General features: G+C 37.6%; 1 protein-coding gene across 3 annotated transcripts in view; it reads left to right on the top strand.

The window, feature by feature from the left end:
- Positions 1-20033, top strand: part of NT5DC3 (5'-nucleotidase domain containing 3) — a 968426-nt gene that overhangs the window by 795457 nt on the left and 152936 nt on the right. For 2 of the 3 annotated variants that reach the window (XM_044087848.1, XM_044087847.1), the window contains one exon: positions 825-2485. The exons of the other annotated variant lie outside the window; for it this stretch is intronic. In XM_044087848.1, the coding sequence (XP_043943783.1) occupies positions 825-1086 (262 nt within the window). In that variant the 3' untranslated portion in view covers positions 1087-2485. Of the gene's footprint in view, positions 1-824; positions 2486-20033 lie in introns of those variants that run through there. 3 annotated transcript variants of the gene reach the window in all.

Raw genomic sequence — 20033 nt, forward strand, 5'->3', positions numbered from 1 at the left:
TATGGCAACTTCTGTGGCCTTCCATTCCAGGACTTCTATGGATGACATTTGCGCAGCAGCCACTTGGGCTAAACCCTACACTTTTATCAATCATTACAAATTGGATGTGGTCTCCAGAGGGAGAGCAGCCTTCAGCTCAATGGTTCTCAGGAACGTTCTTCCATAAGGGCCACCCAAGGATGATAAGGTAGCTGGGGATTCTGTCCCATCAGTGATGAATGGAAAGAAGATTAACAACATCAGATAAAGAAGTTATGTCTTACCATAATGTTCCATCTGTGTTGTTCATCTTCTTTCATTCATCACTTCCCACCCTCCTTCCCCTGCCAAAGGCTCCTGGCAGATTCTTTGGGTCCTAGTGGTGTCTTAGGGTATTCGAGCAGAAATGGCCTCTGCTTTACTTGTATGACATGGGCAAACTCGATCTGAGGTAACAGAGAGAAGGGCATTGAGGATAAAAGCTTAGCTCGAGAGTTTTTTGGCTGGCGTGAGCTTGGTAATAGGCCAACTCGGTTCTGAGGGCTCGGAACCGAACCCATCTGTGATGAATAAAAGAAGATGAACAACACAGATGGAACATTATGGTAAGACATAACTTATTTTTTCAAATACTAGATATTAACACAGGAGATACCATACCAGTTTGTTTTTCTTTAAAAATTAATGTTTTACAGATCAGCAAATTCTCATTTAAAGTGATTTATTATGGTTTTTATACTTTACTGACAACTGTGTTATGAAACTGTCATAGTCTACTAGTTTTGTCTTAAATGAGCAGTTACAATTTTCATTTAAATATGTCTTACTGATTTGTTTCATGACAGGGAGGCAACCAAGAAGATCTTTAATCCACAGTTTGGAAGTCTGTTCAGGACATACCACAACCCTACCTATTTTTCAAGGCGCTTGTCTCGATTTGCTGATATTTACATGGCTTCACTCAGCTGTCTTCTGAATTATGACTTGCGTTACACATTTTATCCCAGGAGAACCCCGCTGCAGCATGAAGCCCCAATCTGGTGTGATCACCGGAGTACAGATATACTGAAAATTCCACTTTTAAAAGAAATAGGACAAGTTGAGTAAAGGTGAACATATATTATTAATGTAGACCCAACTTCATTTTCCTTTGATATGAGCCCTTAACAGAATTTTTTGGAACATTACTGTAAGTAAAAATTTTATGAGGGTGTTGTAAGGGAGCTCTCAGTGAAATGTTGTCATCATTGAACATCTTATGGTTTACCTATCAATGGCTCTAATTCATTGAGAGTCCTTGAATACACATGTAATTTTAAATTAATGGAAGATTGTTAATCATCACAGTTATCAATTGATCATTTCCTTTATTGAGAATGCCAGTAATATGGACCAGGGTTTGTATGCTTTGGCATCAAAACCCAAAGCACCAAACACTGTTTCATTACTAAACTGATATTTAAAGGGAAAATTATCATTAGATATATAACACATTAAGTTACTGGCATCTGTATTTAATGTCTTTGTAAGCAGATTACAGTTTTTTTTATATGTACTGTTTTATTTGTATTATATTTTACCTAACCAGTCCTGATTGGCTGGACATCTCTAGTAGTGCATTTTACAGTGTTTGCCTCTGTATTTTGGCTGTAACAGTTGCAAGAGAACCTATTACAGCCGCTTGTACATCTTGTTATGAATACCTCTGATATATGATGTACCAGTCCTGTGTAATATTGAAATCAAAGATATCACAACTTTTTAAGTCATTTAAAGAAAATGTATTCAAACACAGCAAAAGATTATTATCAAATGCACTTCCAAAACTCCTGGCAACTTGGCTTCACAGCCATCAGACCCACAGAAACAATGCTTTAGACCATTTTTAAATGTTCCATAAAGTTCAATATAACCTGTCACTCCACACTGTTAACTAAACAAGTAATGTGTTATCATGGCAGCTTTCAGTTTCTTTGTTCAGAACTGCATGAAATAAATAGTTAAGAGTCAGTTTCATTAAGACTGTACAAGGATGTGTATGCGATATAAGGACAGGTACAACCCAAAGTGAACTATATGTGTGTTTCAAAGGAATTATTTTAACTGATCACAGCTATCACTGTGAGCCATTGCTTTATATTTATAAAACCATTTTTGGTGGTAAGCTGTTCATAAAATTACTTAATATTGGGACAAAAATGATTTTCAAATTAAAAAAAACGTTTCCATGTAGACTTAATGAAGAAGTTAATTGCAAGTCCTTTAAAAAGTTATAAAGAAAGCAGCTGGAAGTTGTCATGGTAATTTACTAAGAGTTTAGTTAATTAACAGTGTGATATTAATAATTGCATTAAATTCTGAGACATTTAAAAAAGCTCTTAAACATAGTTTACTCCCCTGAAGGCTGTTAGTCCAAGGTTCTTGTGATTTTGGATACAAATTTGTCAATAAGCCTTGCTCAACATTGGAAAATATGTGTTTGTGTGTGTGTGTGTGTGTGTGTGTGTGTGTGTGTGTGTGTGTGTGTGTGTGTGTGTGTGTGTGTGTGTGTGTGTGTGTGTGTGGTGTGTGTGTGTGTGTGTGCATGTGTATGTGTATGAGCGAGTGTGTGTGTGTGTGTGTGTGTGTCTGTATTACAAAGTCAGCTGTTAAATTTGTTAAACACATGCTTGTCCTATGCATACCATTATGGTCAGTAGGTCATAAATCAAAACTGATATTCTCTTTCATTTTATAAGGAAGCAAACTTAAGGCTATCACTGCCACTGCTGGACTATATCACTCACCACAGAAACTGTTGATGTACCACCTGTGGAGCACTTGGCTTAAAACACTAAAATGGAAATAAGATTAATCTGATACATTACAGTTACATGAATGTCTGTCAGTGATGTGTGAATTATTTGCAAAAATGGTATTAGGAGTAGGGTTCATATGTATGATCATATCTCTTTATTATGCGAGTTAAATACATCTGTAAAAACAACAACAAAAAAAAAATCACTGTTTTGAGTCATTGTTTTGTTTTTGATAATATCAAAATTATTTGCTATGAAGTATCTTTAGAACTGTAAATAACTTTTCTGTGTGTGTTGTAGCATCAAGTAAGCTTTTACTTGGCCTCTTAAAGGCAGGACATAAATGAGTACTTGTATTTTTCTTTATAATATGGAATATTTATTGAACATACTTGGATGGGTTGGACGCGTACCTGTGTAAGATCATATCTATTCAATGATTTCTGTTATTACCTAGGCTCAACAATATTAATATAGTATTGTACATGATGTCTATAAAAGGCACTTTGATGTTTTAGACACAATGCTTGTGTATTAACTATTTTTCCTTAGCATAAGATAGTGTACAGACTTGACAGTAACTTTCTTAAGTATTTCAGTGCCAAAAAGTTATTCTAGAACCTATAATAGTTTTATGCAGAAGTTGAACATCTGATCAAGGACAATGTTTTCGAAAACCATTTTATCAAGACCATTTTGTCAAATTCCGTTTGGACATATATCACATTAAATGAAATGTCATAGGGGTAGGGTAAGAGGGGGGGTGTAGAAGTTGCTAGCATATGGGGCAGGTGTAGAAGCTGTGTTCGGTAGTATGTTTCTCCATGTAGAATTATGGTTCTGGTTTTGTTTTATACACTTTCATTGAATGTGTTTTTTTACAAATTGGTCTTTGATATTGGTATTTTTCTTTTTTGTGGAGTTGATAAAATTACATGTTTGATGTAGTTTGACAAACTTATCTAGTTATGTTCTTTGCTGTATGCAGAATGATATGCAGGAATAACTTAACATATTAATGTAGTCTAGTTTGTGTGTGCATGTGTACTACATTCTACTGTGAAAAGGGTAATGACAATCCTGAAGTCTGTTTGAAGCAGTTTTACACCAAGACATTCTTGGAATGAAACTAATAAATGTTCTGCTACCTTTGTAATTTTATAGGATTTGCAGTAGAACATCAGTTGAGTTAAACAGTTATTCTGACAGTTTTTAAGCTACTAGCACGCTTGCTGGAAAGCATGTGCACCATATCCTCATGATGACACTATAGCAAATTCTCCTGAATCATTATAAAGTATCCTTTGCTTACTTACAAGGATACATACCATTGAAGCTTTTACTTCACCAGCTCAACAGACAGCAGTCAGTTTCTGACATAATCATAACAAAATCTCGGTTCTGATAATGGCACAGTAACCTAGTGATGTTCTACTCCCTGCCATTTTATAGTCTACACGGTATCTTAAGAAAGTATTCATTAAAAGGAAGGTGTAGTCTTTGCCAGCTGTGTGCAGTTTTACACCTTAATGGACTGCACTAGAAAATAAATTCCTTCAAACTGTTTTATAAATGTCTCAAAATATCTGAGCCTATGTAGATGGGTGCTACTAGGATATGATGCAAAGAAGGTTGCACCCTAGGAACTGCCCAGTTTTAACTGCAGCAGTCAGCCTGAGTTTGTAAGTGGTTGTTGTCTTGCTGTCATTGTCGTTGTTGAGGGTGACCCTAACCTATTTCATTTACCTTCATAATCAGACAGTGTAGATTAACCCCCAGAATACACAGCGACTTTCATCAGCTGACAATTTCCCCCATCTTTTCTGTTTAAACATGACTCAGAATCATTTTATCTCTTCAGTGATTTCCAGTTTTCTTGTCATTTATCCTTTCATCTGAAAATCTTTCCTGAATTTTCAGATGCAGTTTTATATTTATTTTTTTCACATTCTTTGCTCCTCCTGCTTATTAGACATCAGACCCCTCTCAGCAAATCAGCTAATTCATTCTCCATCACTGCAGCAAGTATCAACTTGGAGTGGCTGTCATTTAAACAGCCATTAAGGGTGGTCTGAGCATGTTATTCTTATCTATACATTTATTTATAATGCCAACATACAGAGCTAAAGAGGGGCGTGCAGTGTGTTGTCTGCTATTTGTGATGGTTGTCCTTCACTACTGCCTGGGAACATTACCAGCAAGCGTCCTCGCCACCCCATCTGATGTACAAGTTTCCACTGGAGAAATCATACATCCCACATCCCTATGTGCTCCATGAGTGCCTGCTACCTTCCCCGCCCCCTGGAAGAGATGAGCGGCCCATGCTCCTTCACGCCTCCTCCTCCTTCTTCCTGCCTGGCTGCTTCAATGCCAGGGTAACTGTTTGAACCTTGGTCACCTGGTTTGCAATAAGGGCCCCATCCCTCTGCACCATGGACCCTGGCTGTGACTTTTCAATTGCAGGTGTAAGATTCTCAGTATTTCCAAAGAGACCTTTGTCTGTTATATATTTTAATTGTACTGGCCAGACCAAGAGAACTACCACAGAACTAGACATTTTACTGTAATAATGCCTGAGGGGGCTGAAACATTTTGTGATGTAATAGAATATTGTCACTTTTGGGGAGGATTTTCAGGTCATGAATTCAATCAGTTCCTCAACCCTGTCCTTGAGGTTTCTTCCTTCCTAGGTCTAAGAGAAATCATCAGAAGCACTGTCATCTTAAAAAAGACTGACTCCTTGGAGACTGTAATGATTATTGTTGGATTCATAATAAGATAGTGAGTCACTATTAGTTGAGAGTTGTAATGTTATTAAGTGAAATGTCTAAACTGCCATAAATGCCAGTACATAAAGTTGCAATGTAGGCAGTTCCACAGCACTAAATAAAACATCATTTTTTCTGGCAAAGGGGAGTTCCTGCATGGGTGCTTTGCCTTTACACTCTGATTTCTAAATAGACTAGTTTGAAGTTCCACAAAGTAACATTAAAGTAAGGGGGAAAATCTGGTTATTTTCCTTTAATTTAGACAACACCTGTGACAAGCCAACAGCTGACGTACTGAAGCAGCCATAGTGCAAAACTTCATTTAAAGATAAGATAACATTTCGCTTGTTGACAGTCTTCTTACTGTTCCCAGTCCTGAACATGTTTGGCTTCATGCACAAGTGTCTCCCTACTTCCAGCCTTCATAGTGTTTGCTGTGCAATTGATGATATCTTTTAAGCAGAATCCATGTCTTATCCAGTTAGGGAGTCTCATTTCCTTTCCCAGACTGACAAACTGGGGTTCAAGTGAGGGGACAGTTAGCAGTATGGCCTATTTGCATCCATAGATGTTCATCCTTTACCACTGATGGTTTCCTCTTCACCTCTGCTGCCTTATAGTTATCTGATGAACACTTCCTGCCTTCTCAGAGGCCATATTATGGTAGGTATAGTGATCACTCAGTGGCCAGCAGTGGTTTGCAGTGCAGGATGCTTGTCTAGTTTTTAACATTTTTTCACAGTTCCTTTGACTTTGAAAATCTTCACCTTTTCCTGCTTTATTTACTCTGTTCCAATCTTGTTTATTTCATAACCTTACTGTTACCCTGTCATTCACATATGTAAATGCGACCAGCAACATTTAGAGCTTGTTTTCTGTGCCCCAGGATAGGGCTTTGGGTGCTATTGTGAAATCAAGGACATTGTTGCCCATCACTGTCAGTTCTCTAATGAAGACTAATGAAAGTGAGGACATTGTGTCACAGAATGAGTTCCTTCTTCCAAGAATACTTTCTCTCACTCTCTGTTAACTGGACCTTACAGTTCAAAATACTCCAACTTTTGTGTTGGTAGTCCTTTTCATTTGCGCTTACATGATAAATGCAGTCTGTTTTGGATTTTTTTTTTTGCAAAAACAAATTTCTATGCAGAGCCCAGACAGTCCTGCAGTATGTGATCGTGTCAGTAGGATCTATCACCATAGCTCAGTTTCCCGTGTCCGTGAAGGGAGACAGCCTGTGTAAGTGGCCTTTCACGATCTCATTTTCATTACCCCTGTAAGACAGACTGTGTAGTAAGTTAGCATGGCACTAGGCTATGAAGGAGTACTAAATCAAAGAACCTCACCTGTCTTCTTTTTGTAAGGAGTTTAGAAAATCACACCTTGGAACAACAGTATTTGCATATTCTCCTCAGGCTGCATGGTTTCTCTCTTTACTGAAAATGGTGGCTAGGCCTGAGATACAGTAATTTATAAGGTTTCATAGAAAACATGTCTATGTCTAGTTTTGTTGAGAACCATAGTGCCTACTTCCTGTGTGTTAGTAGATTATTCTGTCAGACATGCTTAAGAAAAATAACATACTGAAGAATGTCAGACACATTGCTGCTGTTCAGATGCCTTGCCTTAGTGACCATTTAAAGGTTACTGAATTTTCTTTGGAAACTTGTAGGATATTTGTGGTAGTGTACAGACTTTAAGAATATCTTTCAATCTGTCTTTGAAAAATTTAGAATATGTAGTTTTAGGTGTTCACAGACCTATCCTTGACTCACTGTAGCCCAGTAAGTAGAGTATTTTCTTGGTAATACCAATCTACCTATAGTCTGCCATTATAAGGCCTTAGTATATGGGAGAACAAACCTACACAGACCTAGGTTTAGCAGAATTGCTTACCCAACTTTCTCAGTTTAATCCAATGAAAAATTCCTGAGGCAACACCATTAATAGCGAAGGAGACTTTATTGACAGAAAACACAAACCAAATGAAAAAAGTGAGCGCTTTCACTTTCCTTGAAATGCTTCTTCAGACTTAATGATTAAATTACAAAGAACATCAGTTTAAATACATCCTGGTATTGCATTAATTAATTGTACAGCCAACCCCCTAGTGGTACAACTTTCAAACACTAGTGGTTAATACATATAGTATTTCATGATCCTGTCTTATGGAATGGCTTTGTACCTCTATTAATAAATCATATGCTTAAAAAAACATCTATGGGATTTGCTGCCATGCATAGTTGACCTGCACTACCTGGTATATTTCTTGGCATGTCAAGTGCACTGAATGGCAACAAGTCATTCCTGTCCAGAGAGAGTGTGACAAATGGTATAGCTTAGCCACATTATTTACAATGTGATAGGTGTGAACTTAGTATCAGATAATGTTCACAGGTGCCAGGCAGATATGAGATACACCGGAGGTCACTACCCTGAAGTGCAGTTGTTATGGTTCTGTGCTGAAGTCATGACTGCAGTATATCAGATAATTAGTCCTACTGTGAGGTGCTGTGATCACTGCGTTAGTATAGTATATGTGAGTAAATAGCAGGGTGGGAAGGGAGAGACCCTGTAAAAATAGCAAAATGTAAAATGTTTCATCATTTTTTTAAGTGACCACAATTTTTAGTTCTAGTCACTGCTGTCGCACACATTAAGTATCACAGATATCTACTCGGGGAAGAAAAAATATTTAGGAGAAAAGAGTTACTGCATTTCAGTGAGTATGTGTTAGAGAAATGTGCTCATTTACTGTGGAATGTACATTTTAAATGACTGTCCTTTCTTTGCTGGATTCCATTATATATCTTGCTGGATATTTTAAAATGGTGTAATACACTCTTTGCCCAGTGTCATGTGACCTCTGATTGCTTGTATTCAGCTTCGTGGCATTGTCTGTAGTAATGGGTTGCTACTGTAAGAAGCTGTTGAAACACCAAGCAAGGCAATCAGGTGTTTATTTATGAACTATGGAGTTAATCAAGGTAATGAGGTGCTTACTAAATATTTAGTGTAATATTTAATTATTTTTATATTTGCAGTATCTGAAAGGGTTGATGAATAACTACAAAAAGGTACTGTAGAACACTAATGTAAAATAATAGATGCATATCTAATAATGTAAAACTTTTGATCATAAAACAACGTTGCACTTTCAGGAAGGGAATACATGGAGTCTTACCTTGTGCATTTTTCTCAGTGAGTCTTTTTTTAAATGTAATCTGATAATCCCCTATAACAATCTCACTCCCCCCCTATCATCATCATAAACTATGGGCCAAAGCAAAAAGTCAAACAAACTTTGCCGGACTGTCTTTCACTACTAATACTAGGTAGGAACTGGAATCTTCTTCCTAGTGTGTCATAACTGACTACATCTTTGCCTTTTTCAGAAAAACAAACTACACTTCCAAACCTTCAAAACCACTGGCTTTGTTGTAGCATACCTTTATTTTTATTTTTATTTATTACTCTCTCCTCCTCTCCTCTCCTCCTCTCCACTCCAACCTGATCCTACCTCTACCTCTAAATTAAAACAATAAGTATTATCTGTAAATTTCTTTTTTTGAATTGAATAATAGTATTTTTTTTATTTTATTATGAAAAAAAAATACATTACTGTTTGTATACCCCTCCCTAATGTTTTTTTTTGGTATATTTTTGAAAAAATATAAATGATTTTGATTTGTACTAGTACTAGTAGTGGAGCTTTTCTCCTCCCTCTGTTGAAAAAGAAATGTTGTTATCCAGCCAGACAGACTACAATAAAAAAAAAAAAAAATAAATAAATAAATGTTTTTTAGCTACTTGCCTGCTGACTGTGGAGCCACCAGCAATTAGTGTCCATTCATTCCCCATCACCAAGGTGAGAGCAGGCTGTGGCATGGCAGTCATACAGGCAGCCATGGGGGAGGTTCTGTTTTAAGGCCTAACCCTCCCCTTGGGCAGTGGATGCAGTGCTGGATAACCAAGGGGGCTACTGCACTTTTGTGAGCACTTGCTGACTTTCTTGCACCTTCAGTTGAGGGCTGCTATGCTCTGGCTTGGTGAATACAACACACATTCAATGACTTTCTCAAATGTTGCTGCTCCTGTACATGGAATAGTGAGGTGGAACAGCACCTCCCCCAAGCTGGACATGCCTGTCTTTACCATGCGAGCTCCAGCAGGTGGCCAAGGTACTAATCACTTAGATCACGTGTGTCATGGTGAAAGCTTTAATGCAGCTGGTTGAGACCATCTTATTAAAACCTTAAATATCATGGCCAACAGTGTAAAAGTGAAATGGGTCTCTCTTTCCAGCAGTACACTGATAATGAGTTAGAATACAAATGTACAAATGATCTGCATGTATGGCTGCATAGCCAGGTCACTTAATTGATGAAAGGATCTATATTAAATGCATTTGACATTGTGCTTTTTGAGCCAGACTGTCTCAAACTCCTTTAAGAAATGGCATCTACAAAAAATATTAAGGGAAACTAGGTTGATGATTGTGAGAGAGTGTAGGCAAGGATGAAGAAATAATTTGTCTTTCTGTCTTTCAGACTTAAAAACTTACCCACTAAATTACACTATTCACTTATTTTCCCATCTGAGTTCTCAGACTCAGTTCTCAAGGCCTAAACAGTAGCCCAGGTTGCCTGCAACAAAAACAATGAAAAGAAACATGGCTGAATAGGTGCATTTTTGTCTTCTTCAATACAGCAAACACTGCAATAAACTGGCAAGGCTTTATCTTTTCATTTTTTTGCCAGATAGATGGTTTGATATGACTTTCACTGTTGGAGACACTCCAACCCCATGTTGAAAAGTGTGAAAAAGGGTTGATGGATGGATGGATAAATGGCTAGCCCTACCTCTGTAGTTCTTCCACACCACTATCGCACACACCCTCACACCTATGGCCAATTTAGAGTGTCGAGTCCACCTATTGCATGTCTTTGGAATGTGGGAGGAAACCCACACGACCACAGAGAGGACATGCAGGCTTCACACAGAAGGCACCCCAGCTGAAAATCGAAGCAGGGAACCTCTAGCTGTGAGGCGACAACTCTATCCGCTGTGCTACTGTGCCACCTATCACAATGTATGCTGCTGCAACTTGAAATAAGGAGTTGGACAACTTCCAAGATGCTTGAGTGCAGACATGTTCTGTAAGATGGAGCAATTAAGACATTGCTTTACAGTCAGACTGAATTTGTACAGCCTCACTAGGTTTTGCTCTGTTTTGGAGAAATAGACTTGAAGGTGGGTCAATGAGGCAGTGTCTGGTAGTAGAATTGTTTATTTAGGTATGTCAGCAGCATTCACATTTTACTATTATTCTTTCTGGTTGAAAGTGGTTCATCATCAGGAACTCAGACATGTCTTAGTTTTCTTCCACCTAGGTTCTTTGCTTCATCCTCTGAACTTCTTGATGTTGCCATCCATTCTATTTCAATGGTGATCATAGTCACTGAGGTAAGGTTACCATTTTTTACCTAGAATAACCAGCTATTTTTTGTTCTTACGTAAATCAGTGTACTTCTGTTGTTACAACCTAGACAGTATGAGTACAGTGAAGTAGATGAAGTTATGTTCCTTGGTTATCTTTCTCTTGGCCCTCATTTATGCTATGGTAGCATCCCATGGCCAGATTACTGCCATTTTTAATGCTCCCCCAAGCCATCAGGCCTTCCCTTTTCGCTTCATGTTGCCCTATTCATTCCTTCTTCAAGGTTGGAGACAGGCCATTCATTCCCATGCAGGATTCTTTGAGAGCTTATCATCACATTTGTTTCCCTGTAGAGACACAATTTATGGGCAATCAAGCTATCATTCATGTGAGGAGTTCCTTCTCCTTCCCGATATCTGCCTGCATCAGCTGGTGGCGCATGCTAAGCTATTGCCTAGTAGGTCCCTTGAGTTCCTCTGCACAAACCTGGTAATAACCTCATAACTGTATATGCATCACCAGACACCTAGACGTAGTAGCTGCTACCAGCAATCACTCAACCCTCTTGTTAGTGTTAGTGGTGCAGAAAGTGGCACTGTCTTTCCACCAGGATGGACTAGGCCATGTCAGCTGCTCATTCCATTCTTCTCCACCTTGGTCCTTTTAGTACCTGAGTCACTACAATCAAACCCAGGTCATCTGAGTCCTATTCAAGGCATCATCACTCTGTGCTAGAGGAAGAAGGCACTGCCATTTCTATGGCATGGAATGTGCTCAATCTTTTCTTCTATTAGTCAGACACCTAAATGCCTGAATTGATTAAAGGCCTAGATTAGTGTATTGCAAGCAGTTTCTTAAGTTGAGCACTGGTAGGTCAGCAGCATCTGTTTTGAAAATGTTTTATGTATTTCACCATGAGTGCAACATGGGTCTCATTTTTATGTACTATGAAAGGTAACTAAGTTGGGTGCATCCACATGTTAAGGGAGAAGGGAGACAGAACATAGAATAGACAGAAGCATGGGATCCCACTGCCTGCCACAGCTCTCTGTTCCTTGTCTACTGTTTTTAACTTCCTTCTTGTAGTCCTTTGCATCTCTTGCAGAAACCCTTTAATGCCATTCTTAACACAGTTACGTTGGAAGCAAGAAGAGATGGGCAGATCCTTGAAACGCAGCTTGCAGCTATGTCAGGAGTGCACTGAAAGTCAGTGGTCGGTCTGGTACTTTGGTGGACCTGGTGTTTCCCACAGTAAATCAGTGGTAGAAATTTAAATTTAATGTTGATTTCTGAGACCATATCCCTTTTTTGGACCTTTTCCACATCAAAGGTTGTAGAATAGCTCCAGTTACTTATTGGTATTTCCATAAGTAAACACTTTTGACATACATTTGACAGTTGCATATCATTCTGTCTTGTAGTTGCAACTGCTCTGAACTAAAATACCAGCTTAACTTCCTAGCGAATTTAATTAATTTCAATGTATTTTCTTCATTTCACATTTCAAAATCAGTATTCCTCTCTGTAGTTTGTGTTGTGATTCACTTTTGACCACTCTCTCCCCTGCAGGTTTATATCATACTGCCAGGTTTTAGTGACATCACTCACTGTATTCAACCAGTACTCTAATAGTTAGTCACACAGTCTCGTTAGGACTGCTATAATTGAATAAACATCCCTGGTTTATTGTATTTGTATATCCTCCCATACAAAAGAACACCAGTGTCATACTAAGACGCCAGACTCCAATGTGGTAGGTTAGCAAGCTTTGCTAATTTCAAAGTGTCAATTCAGAAAGATTCATCTTTGCTATCAAAGATGATGACAATCAAGTCCACAATAGTCTAAACACAAAAAGTGTAGACATTTGCAAAGGCACATTAGCAAATCTTAGGCTGGAAGAGTTGTAAAGAAAAATCAGAACTGAGTAATGCAAAAATGTGCTTTAGAGAGCTGTTTAGGGTGGATAATTATGACAAGTTCTCTGTAACTTTTTTCCTATATGGTTGGTTATTTTAAAGCATAGCTCGAATCCTAAGGCATTTGGAGACTTGTTACTTACCCATTTTATGTACCATTTTAAAGAGTGTTGCATTCTTCAGTTCCGTATTTGTTCTGTGTATATGGAGTGATTATGTTATTGTTCACTTAAACATTAATACTTCAGCTGTAGGGACATGTGCTGCAGGCACATCCATCATTAATGCTGTGTTCTTTACATGAAACCACTCCTTGGGAGTAGGATAAATACATTTTTTTATATTTAAACACAGTTAATTTAAACATACTTTATTTACTTGTGTAAGTTCTGATGCACTTGATAAGCCAAAGCAGTATTTAATATGTAAATTGTAATCAATTACGTCTTTTTTTATCCTTTTCCTGTGATTTATGTGAACATTTTAATTTACCCTAAAGTGTACATTTTAAGCCTTATTAAATAATAGTTTTTTTTAAAAAATTGCTTCTATTTGCTTTTTTAATTTGCACTGTTTACATTCTACTTAAATCTCACAGTGAATGTCAGAAGTTGCACTATAAATATAATTCAAGTTGATGGGGGCAGATTTTGTAAACAATATGTATTTTCATCCTGTTTGAATGTAATTAAAGTTTACCTGCATTATTTACTTGTCATTTACATTAGCTGGTGCAAAATCCTTGGAATAATGGAAAAAGGTCTTAAAAGCACACTTGTGACTTGCTATTTTAGGTATGTAATTTCTGGTTCTGAGTACTGTAATAGTGATGTGTTTATATGTGTGCTTTATGTATATATCTATATAGACAAAGAGATGTTAAATCAGTAGTGCCACTTTGTGTACTGACTAGAATAAAACATTTATTTCTGTAATGCAGTGTGTACTTGTGTTTTTTCTTAATGAGAAATGTGTTCCTTACATTGAATGGGACATTCGGCTGATACGTCAGTGAAAATGGTGGATGTGCATGAAAAGTGAATATGCAATAATTTCATAATACTGAAAATAGTCAATGACATTATGATTTTAAATGTTTTTGTGGTGGACCAGGTTCTTTATCTCCCTCACCACTGTCATCAGTGTTGGAATGTGCAGCGGAATCAGCAGTATGGGTGTGACTGACACCACTGGAGCCAGAAACACAAAGGGCAGTTGCTGTTAATGGTATACAGTAAATGTGCACTGCTATCTTTGTTAATAACCATGTCCTGCAACACCCAAGCAATTGTTGTGCTGCCCAGGTTGAGAAAAGAGCTATAATCACTAGCTCCCCAGGATTTCAGTCCCCTCACATCAGGTCTAGTGCCTTTCAGTGTAACCTTGCCAACAGTACTTGAAACTTGAACAGAATTATTCTACACACAAACACACACGCGCATGTGTGCTTTCCCATTCTTTAAACTATACTGCTATAAGATAGAATGGAGAAAACAGCAGCATATCTTACTGCTTACCGTTAACCAAACATTTAAATATTTATACAGTAACAGTTAGCTTTGAGCAGTGCTTCTGCAAAAGTCAAACACCAATCAGTTCCAATAACTAGTAAAATGCATGTATTCTTCTAAATCAACCATCAATCACAAGCTGTTGCAGTTGAATAATAATAATATTTACTTGAAGCAAATAAGTTAAAGTATTTCTTTCTAAGCAGATATGCCAAGACTAAAAAAGCTTGCACAAGAAATTGAAAATAAAATATTCAAAAATACAGACAACAGAAATGTCCTGTCTAACATCCGGACCAGAAACTGTCTGCTTTTGGCTAAAATTATACTACTCTCTGACTTTTAAGTCCCAGTCAAAATATTCTGTGTCTTTACATTGAATGGGTGAGCTCTGTCTCCAAGGTTATACTGTAGAAGGCACCCTTGTGGCTTTTATTTTATGAATTAATAGTCAAATCCTGTACTTATAAATTCCCAAACAGGATTTCTGTGGCTTTTGTAATTTAGAGGATACCTTTCCTGTTTTCACAGTTGTATGTAAAATGGGAACTGATAAGATTCAACATGCCAGAGTCCAAATAAGGCATCAAAATATGACCTAACCAGAATACTCAACATGAAGATCCTTCAATTCTGCAAAGAGTATAGGCCAGATTCATTAATGCTTACACTGTGTAAATCGTTCTGAGTGAATAGACAAGACAAGCATAACTCCCACCTTCTTCCTCCTAATTTTAGTTTTCCTACTGATTATCAAGGGGGATTCATAAAGGTTACCACAAAGTGTAGACTACATCTACACTTAGTGTAATCTTTCTGAGTGTACAGACAGCACAAAAAATGTGGTAGGGATGTTCTTGAATACAGAATGTGTACACTTAGTGTAGGCATTCATGAATCTGGCCTTACATTTTCACAGTAGTGAATACAATTACATTCTAATGTGCATATTTCTCTTAAACATTACACATTTGATGAAAAATGCAAATACAATGCAACTTCTTTTACATTTGTCTGGTAAAGAAGTATTTACACACTTTTTGTGAAAACTGATACAGCCACAATACAGCTGATTTATTTCTTTTAAATTTCCTTTTGAAAGACAGTTAACTGTCTCCCAGTTAATTGCAGACTTTCTCATTCTATTTTTATTGGCATTTCTTGTAAATACTTTTTACTGGTTGCTTCATTTCATACATATACTTATTTTTTAATTAACAACTATCTACATATTTCTACGTCAAACCATATTCATTCCATATTAACTACATGCATTATTTACAGTACATATGAAACCAACATTTATGAGTACAATCAATTTTTTTGTAGATCCAGTTATAATAATTAATAAGGTAAAATGATTAAAATGTTAATATTTTAAATGAAACATTAAGTCTGATTTTCTATCACTTGTTGAACTTTATATCATGGATTTGTTTCAAAGTCTCTTGAAGATGATTTGTGGTTTCTAGTGAAAGTCTCTTTGGTTAGTATTTGCTTTAACAGAGGAGGTGTGGAATTGAGGACTACCACTGCTCTTCCAGTTTTGTGTGATTTCTTTTTTTGTTTTTGCAATGGCTAAAATAGTCGTAAAAAGTTTTGACATTTTTCTTATGAGAAAGTTAGGAAAATAAGTAAATAATTATTAATGCAAAATTTGTCTGACCGGAAAACTTGAAGAATTTCTCCAGAGTACTTTCAATAATCCACACTCACAAATTATATGTTCCCATTACTTTTTAATTTCTAACTTACATCTCTAACATTTAGGTTTATTAATTGTACTCATCTTTGCTAATTTGTCAGAACATCTACGTAAACATTTCCAATTGAAATCTTGCCAGTATTTAACAAATTAATTTCTCCAACTGACTTCAACTTATTTTTGTGTGATATTTTTCACTATCACTCTGCACAATAAAATTCCAAAGATCATCATTTATTGCTTCTTTGCATGTTACTCATATAAAGTATTGCTTCTTTGCATGTTACTCTTCTAAATCTGCCACTATAGATATAGCATCTTTTTGTACAGTTTTTTACATAAGTATTCTAAAAGTTTAGGGAAATTTTCATTTTGAGTGTATCTTGCCTCACAAGTTTTCTTGAGCATGAATTCTGATTCCCCAATTCGTTATCATCCAGATCATATTCCATGCTCAGGCACTGGGTAGACTTCAGCTCCCAGTTTCTAAAGTAGTCATGCCATCCTATATGTTGCCCCATTGACTCATTTTTAAATTATTTGAACCAAACTGTCTGTAAGACCTTTAGCTGAAAAAACTGAAATAAGAATACTACACCAGATTTTTAAATTATTATGTCCCAGTAAAAAGGTTTTCATTGTTATCAAGTTATTAGCATAATATGAATGAATGTGGGAGTATACATTATATTAAAAACAATTGCATAAAACTAGCCACATTTTATTGTCCAAAATCTCCAAAGAATAAGATGTAATTTTCATTAATTTTTATGAGGTGAAGTCTCTCTCTTCAAAAGTAAAATTCTGCTTGTTCCAGACCTCAGCTAGTTTGTTTATTTCCTCTAAGAATTTTTCAAAGTTCTTGTCTGTTATTTCTTCACAGTTTTTTTGGAAACTGTTCCTAAATATTCTAACTCATGGGTTTCATGCTTTGATTTAAATATTGGTAGAATTTAAGTTTTTTAAGATAGTATATTTTGTAAAGACTCAAAGCCTTCTCAAATTCTTTTATTATTGTATGGACTTATTTTACTGATGTGTTTAATTTTTACTTTTTAATTGTGTGATCTTTATCACTAGAGTCTGATGTTGTCTTTTTTCATCTGATTCAACATGTGGGTTGTTGGACCTGTCCGGATCTGCCTTCGGCGCTTTTTAGCAAAGCTTTGGATCTGAGACCACTGACTCTACCCCTACTCACAATTTCCCTCCCTTGCCTGAATTACCTCAGATCTGATTTGCTGCTTGGCTAAACCAGATGTGTACTGAGAGTTCCACCATCTCTCCTGCTTTAAGAATTTTGATATCTATTATTAGGCTGTGTAGTGTTTGGTTATTGGTAGTTGTTTAAGGTAGATCAGTGTGATTTTCTAATGTTTTCTAATATTTCTTTCTGTTTGTGTTCCTCTATATATATATATATATATATATATATATATATATATATATATATATATATATGTAATATTAAGGCAGTTAGTAATCTAGTTATTTAGATAAGTGTAGTTAACATTTATGTACATCTTTATAGGTGTTCTGATTCTAATTCTGATGTGAACTGGTTTTAAAAAGTGTTCCTCCTGTGGGCATAAAGTACCCCCTCAAGACACAAACTCACTGTGAGTCTACTGTTTGGAGTCTTCTCACTTGCAGGATCCATGCTCCATTTGTGTTGTGTTTGGCACCAGAGCCCTGCAGAGGAGAATAGAAAAACTCATTCTGAAAGGCCCTCTTCCACCATAGACAGGGCAAAAATATCTTCAGACCTGAAGGCACCCACTTCTTCTTCTTCTTCTGAGAAGAAAAGAGGTAAGGAATAGGAGAGATTGAAAGAAAAAGAGCAAGAGGGATAGAGATAAGGCGACGGAAAAGTCTAAAGAAAAGAGACCTAAGGATTGTTTGGATAAATCCAAGAAAAGGTCTCCTGACCCCAGAACTGTTGTGTATCTGGTGCCTAAAGTTTGGTGACAGTCAAATCTGACTGTTCTTAGGATCCAGACTCCCTCACTGAAGACTTCTTTTACACTGGGGTCCATCAGCCCAGGTTTCAAACTACCTTCAAGACCTGCTTTACTAGCTTCATATTCGAGATCTGGTTGATCTATTAGGAGCTTCATTGAATTCAATGTCAACCAAATGATGAGCACATTTTTGATTACTCAGATTCAGCTGGGAGCCCTCCTGGCTGCATTCCCCAAGGAAAGGACTGGGATCAGCCCCTTCCACTCTGACTTTTAAGCTTCCTATGTCATCTCCATTTTTTTGATCAATGTTTGTCGGATCCAACCTTCCTGCTGTACCAGCTTCAGAGTCAGTAACCCCGGAGACTTTGGCATCTTCCTTCACTCACTCCACTCCAATGTACTCTGGTCAAGTAGAGTCCCAGAGCCAGAGTTTCGGTGTTGGAGCTCCAATAGTGGAGCTGACCCCGAAGTTTTCAGAGCTGTCCCTACCACTTGGGGCTTTGGCATTGGGCTGCTCAGTTCCAAGGTCCTCCTCAGAGTCTTTGGCCATTGGAATTGAGAGAGCTTCTGACTCTGCTAACCTTGGTGGCTCTTCTTAAGTTCCACTGACTGAGTCGGCTTTTGAGGCTGTGGAGAGGGCCTTGGCCAGACCAAGAAAACTGTTACTGCTCAGAGTTCAGCTCCTTCTAGACTCTCTCTGAAGATGGCTCCTACTTTGTCACTTTCTAGTAGAAAGGGACAGACTGATCCCTTAGGCTTTGAGACTACTTGGCATTTGTGTCCCATGTCCATTTCTGATGTGTCCCTCTCAGAAGTCTCAAGGCACATTCCCCATAAGAGGACCTATAGCAGAAAGCATATAGACTCCTTTCCAGAGTCTGTCATCAAAAACACTGACTCAGATGTGGGAGATGGTTCCCCAAGGTCCTCTCCCCCCAAGATATTGCCTATGAGACATCCTTGTATTGGTGAAATGGGGAAATGGTCCACTGAAGCGCCTTCTTCTGATGTGATGATGTTTCTCAAAGACTTTGGGTTTAGCCATTCAACGTCCTGGGGGGTCCTCCTCCAAATGCCTCAGTCCACCTCATTCATCAGAAAGACTAGAAGGACCAAAATATGGCAGAGCCCATTCCAAAGAAACCAGATAGAAATTTAGTTGCCCCAAAAGAAAGAAAACACTGGGCTAATGGTCCCCCTGTAGATGTCATGGTGGTAGCAGCAGTCACTAAAAAGGAACTATCCAAAGAGAGTTGCTCTCTCCATCCCCCTAACAGAGAGCCTAGAAAAGTGGACATATTGAGGAAATGCCCTTATGCTTCAGCTATTTCTACTCTTTTTGTGCTGAACTACATGGCTCACTTGACACATTTCCATGGGGATTTGATTAAGGAACTTTAAAATCCCCTTATGGATAACTTACCATCAGATATAAAAAAAAAATGTGGATTACCAGTTATCTGTCCTACAGTCATCATCGAATGTTGTTATGAGACTGCCATCTAATGCAGCATATGGTGCAGCCCGAGCTGCCAGTACAGGAATTACTATGCAATGTCATGCCTGGATGCGGCTGTGTGACTTTTCAGAAAGCTTTAAAACGTCCTTCATAAATGCCCCCTTCAGTGGCTCCACTCTATTTGAACCAAAAGTCAAGAATATGCTTACCAAGAGTGAGCAGGATGGTAAGACCTTGTTTGCTGTTGGAATCCATGTTTCAACTCCTCAGAGATCCTTCTCCAAGAATCCAGGGGGGGTGTGGTTCAAGAAATCTCAAGTTTTTCACCAGGACACTTCTGGGGATAGGCCTACAGAGGCAGTGGCAAAGGAAATTCCATGGGACACTGCCCACAAGGCAGTCTGAAAACCAAGATTTCCGTGGGCCATTCACAGAGAAACCTTATCAGTGCTCCTGAAAGCTTGCCTGACTGCTGCACTCTGGAGGCAGT

The sequence above is a fragment of the Protopterus annectens genome, chromosome 11.part0, assembly GCF_019279795.1.
Source record: "Protopterus annectens isolate FY-2018-M chromosome 11.part0, PAN1.0, whole genome shotgun sequence".
NCBI lineage: Eukaryota > Metazoa > Chordata > Ceratodontiformes > Protopteridae > Protopterus > Protopterus annectens.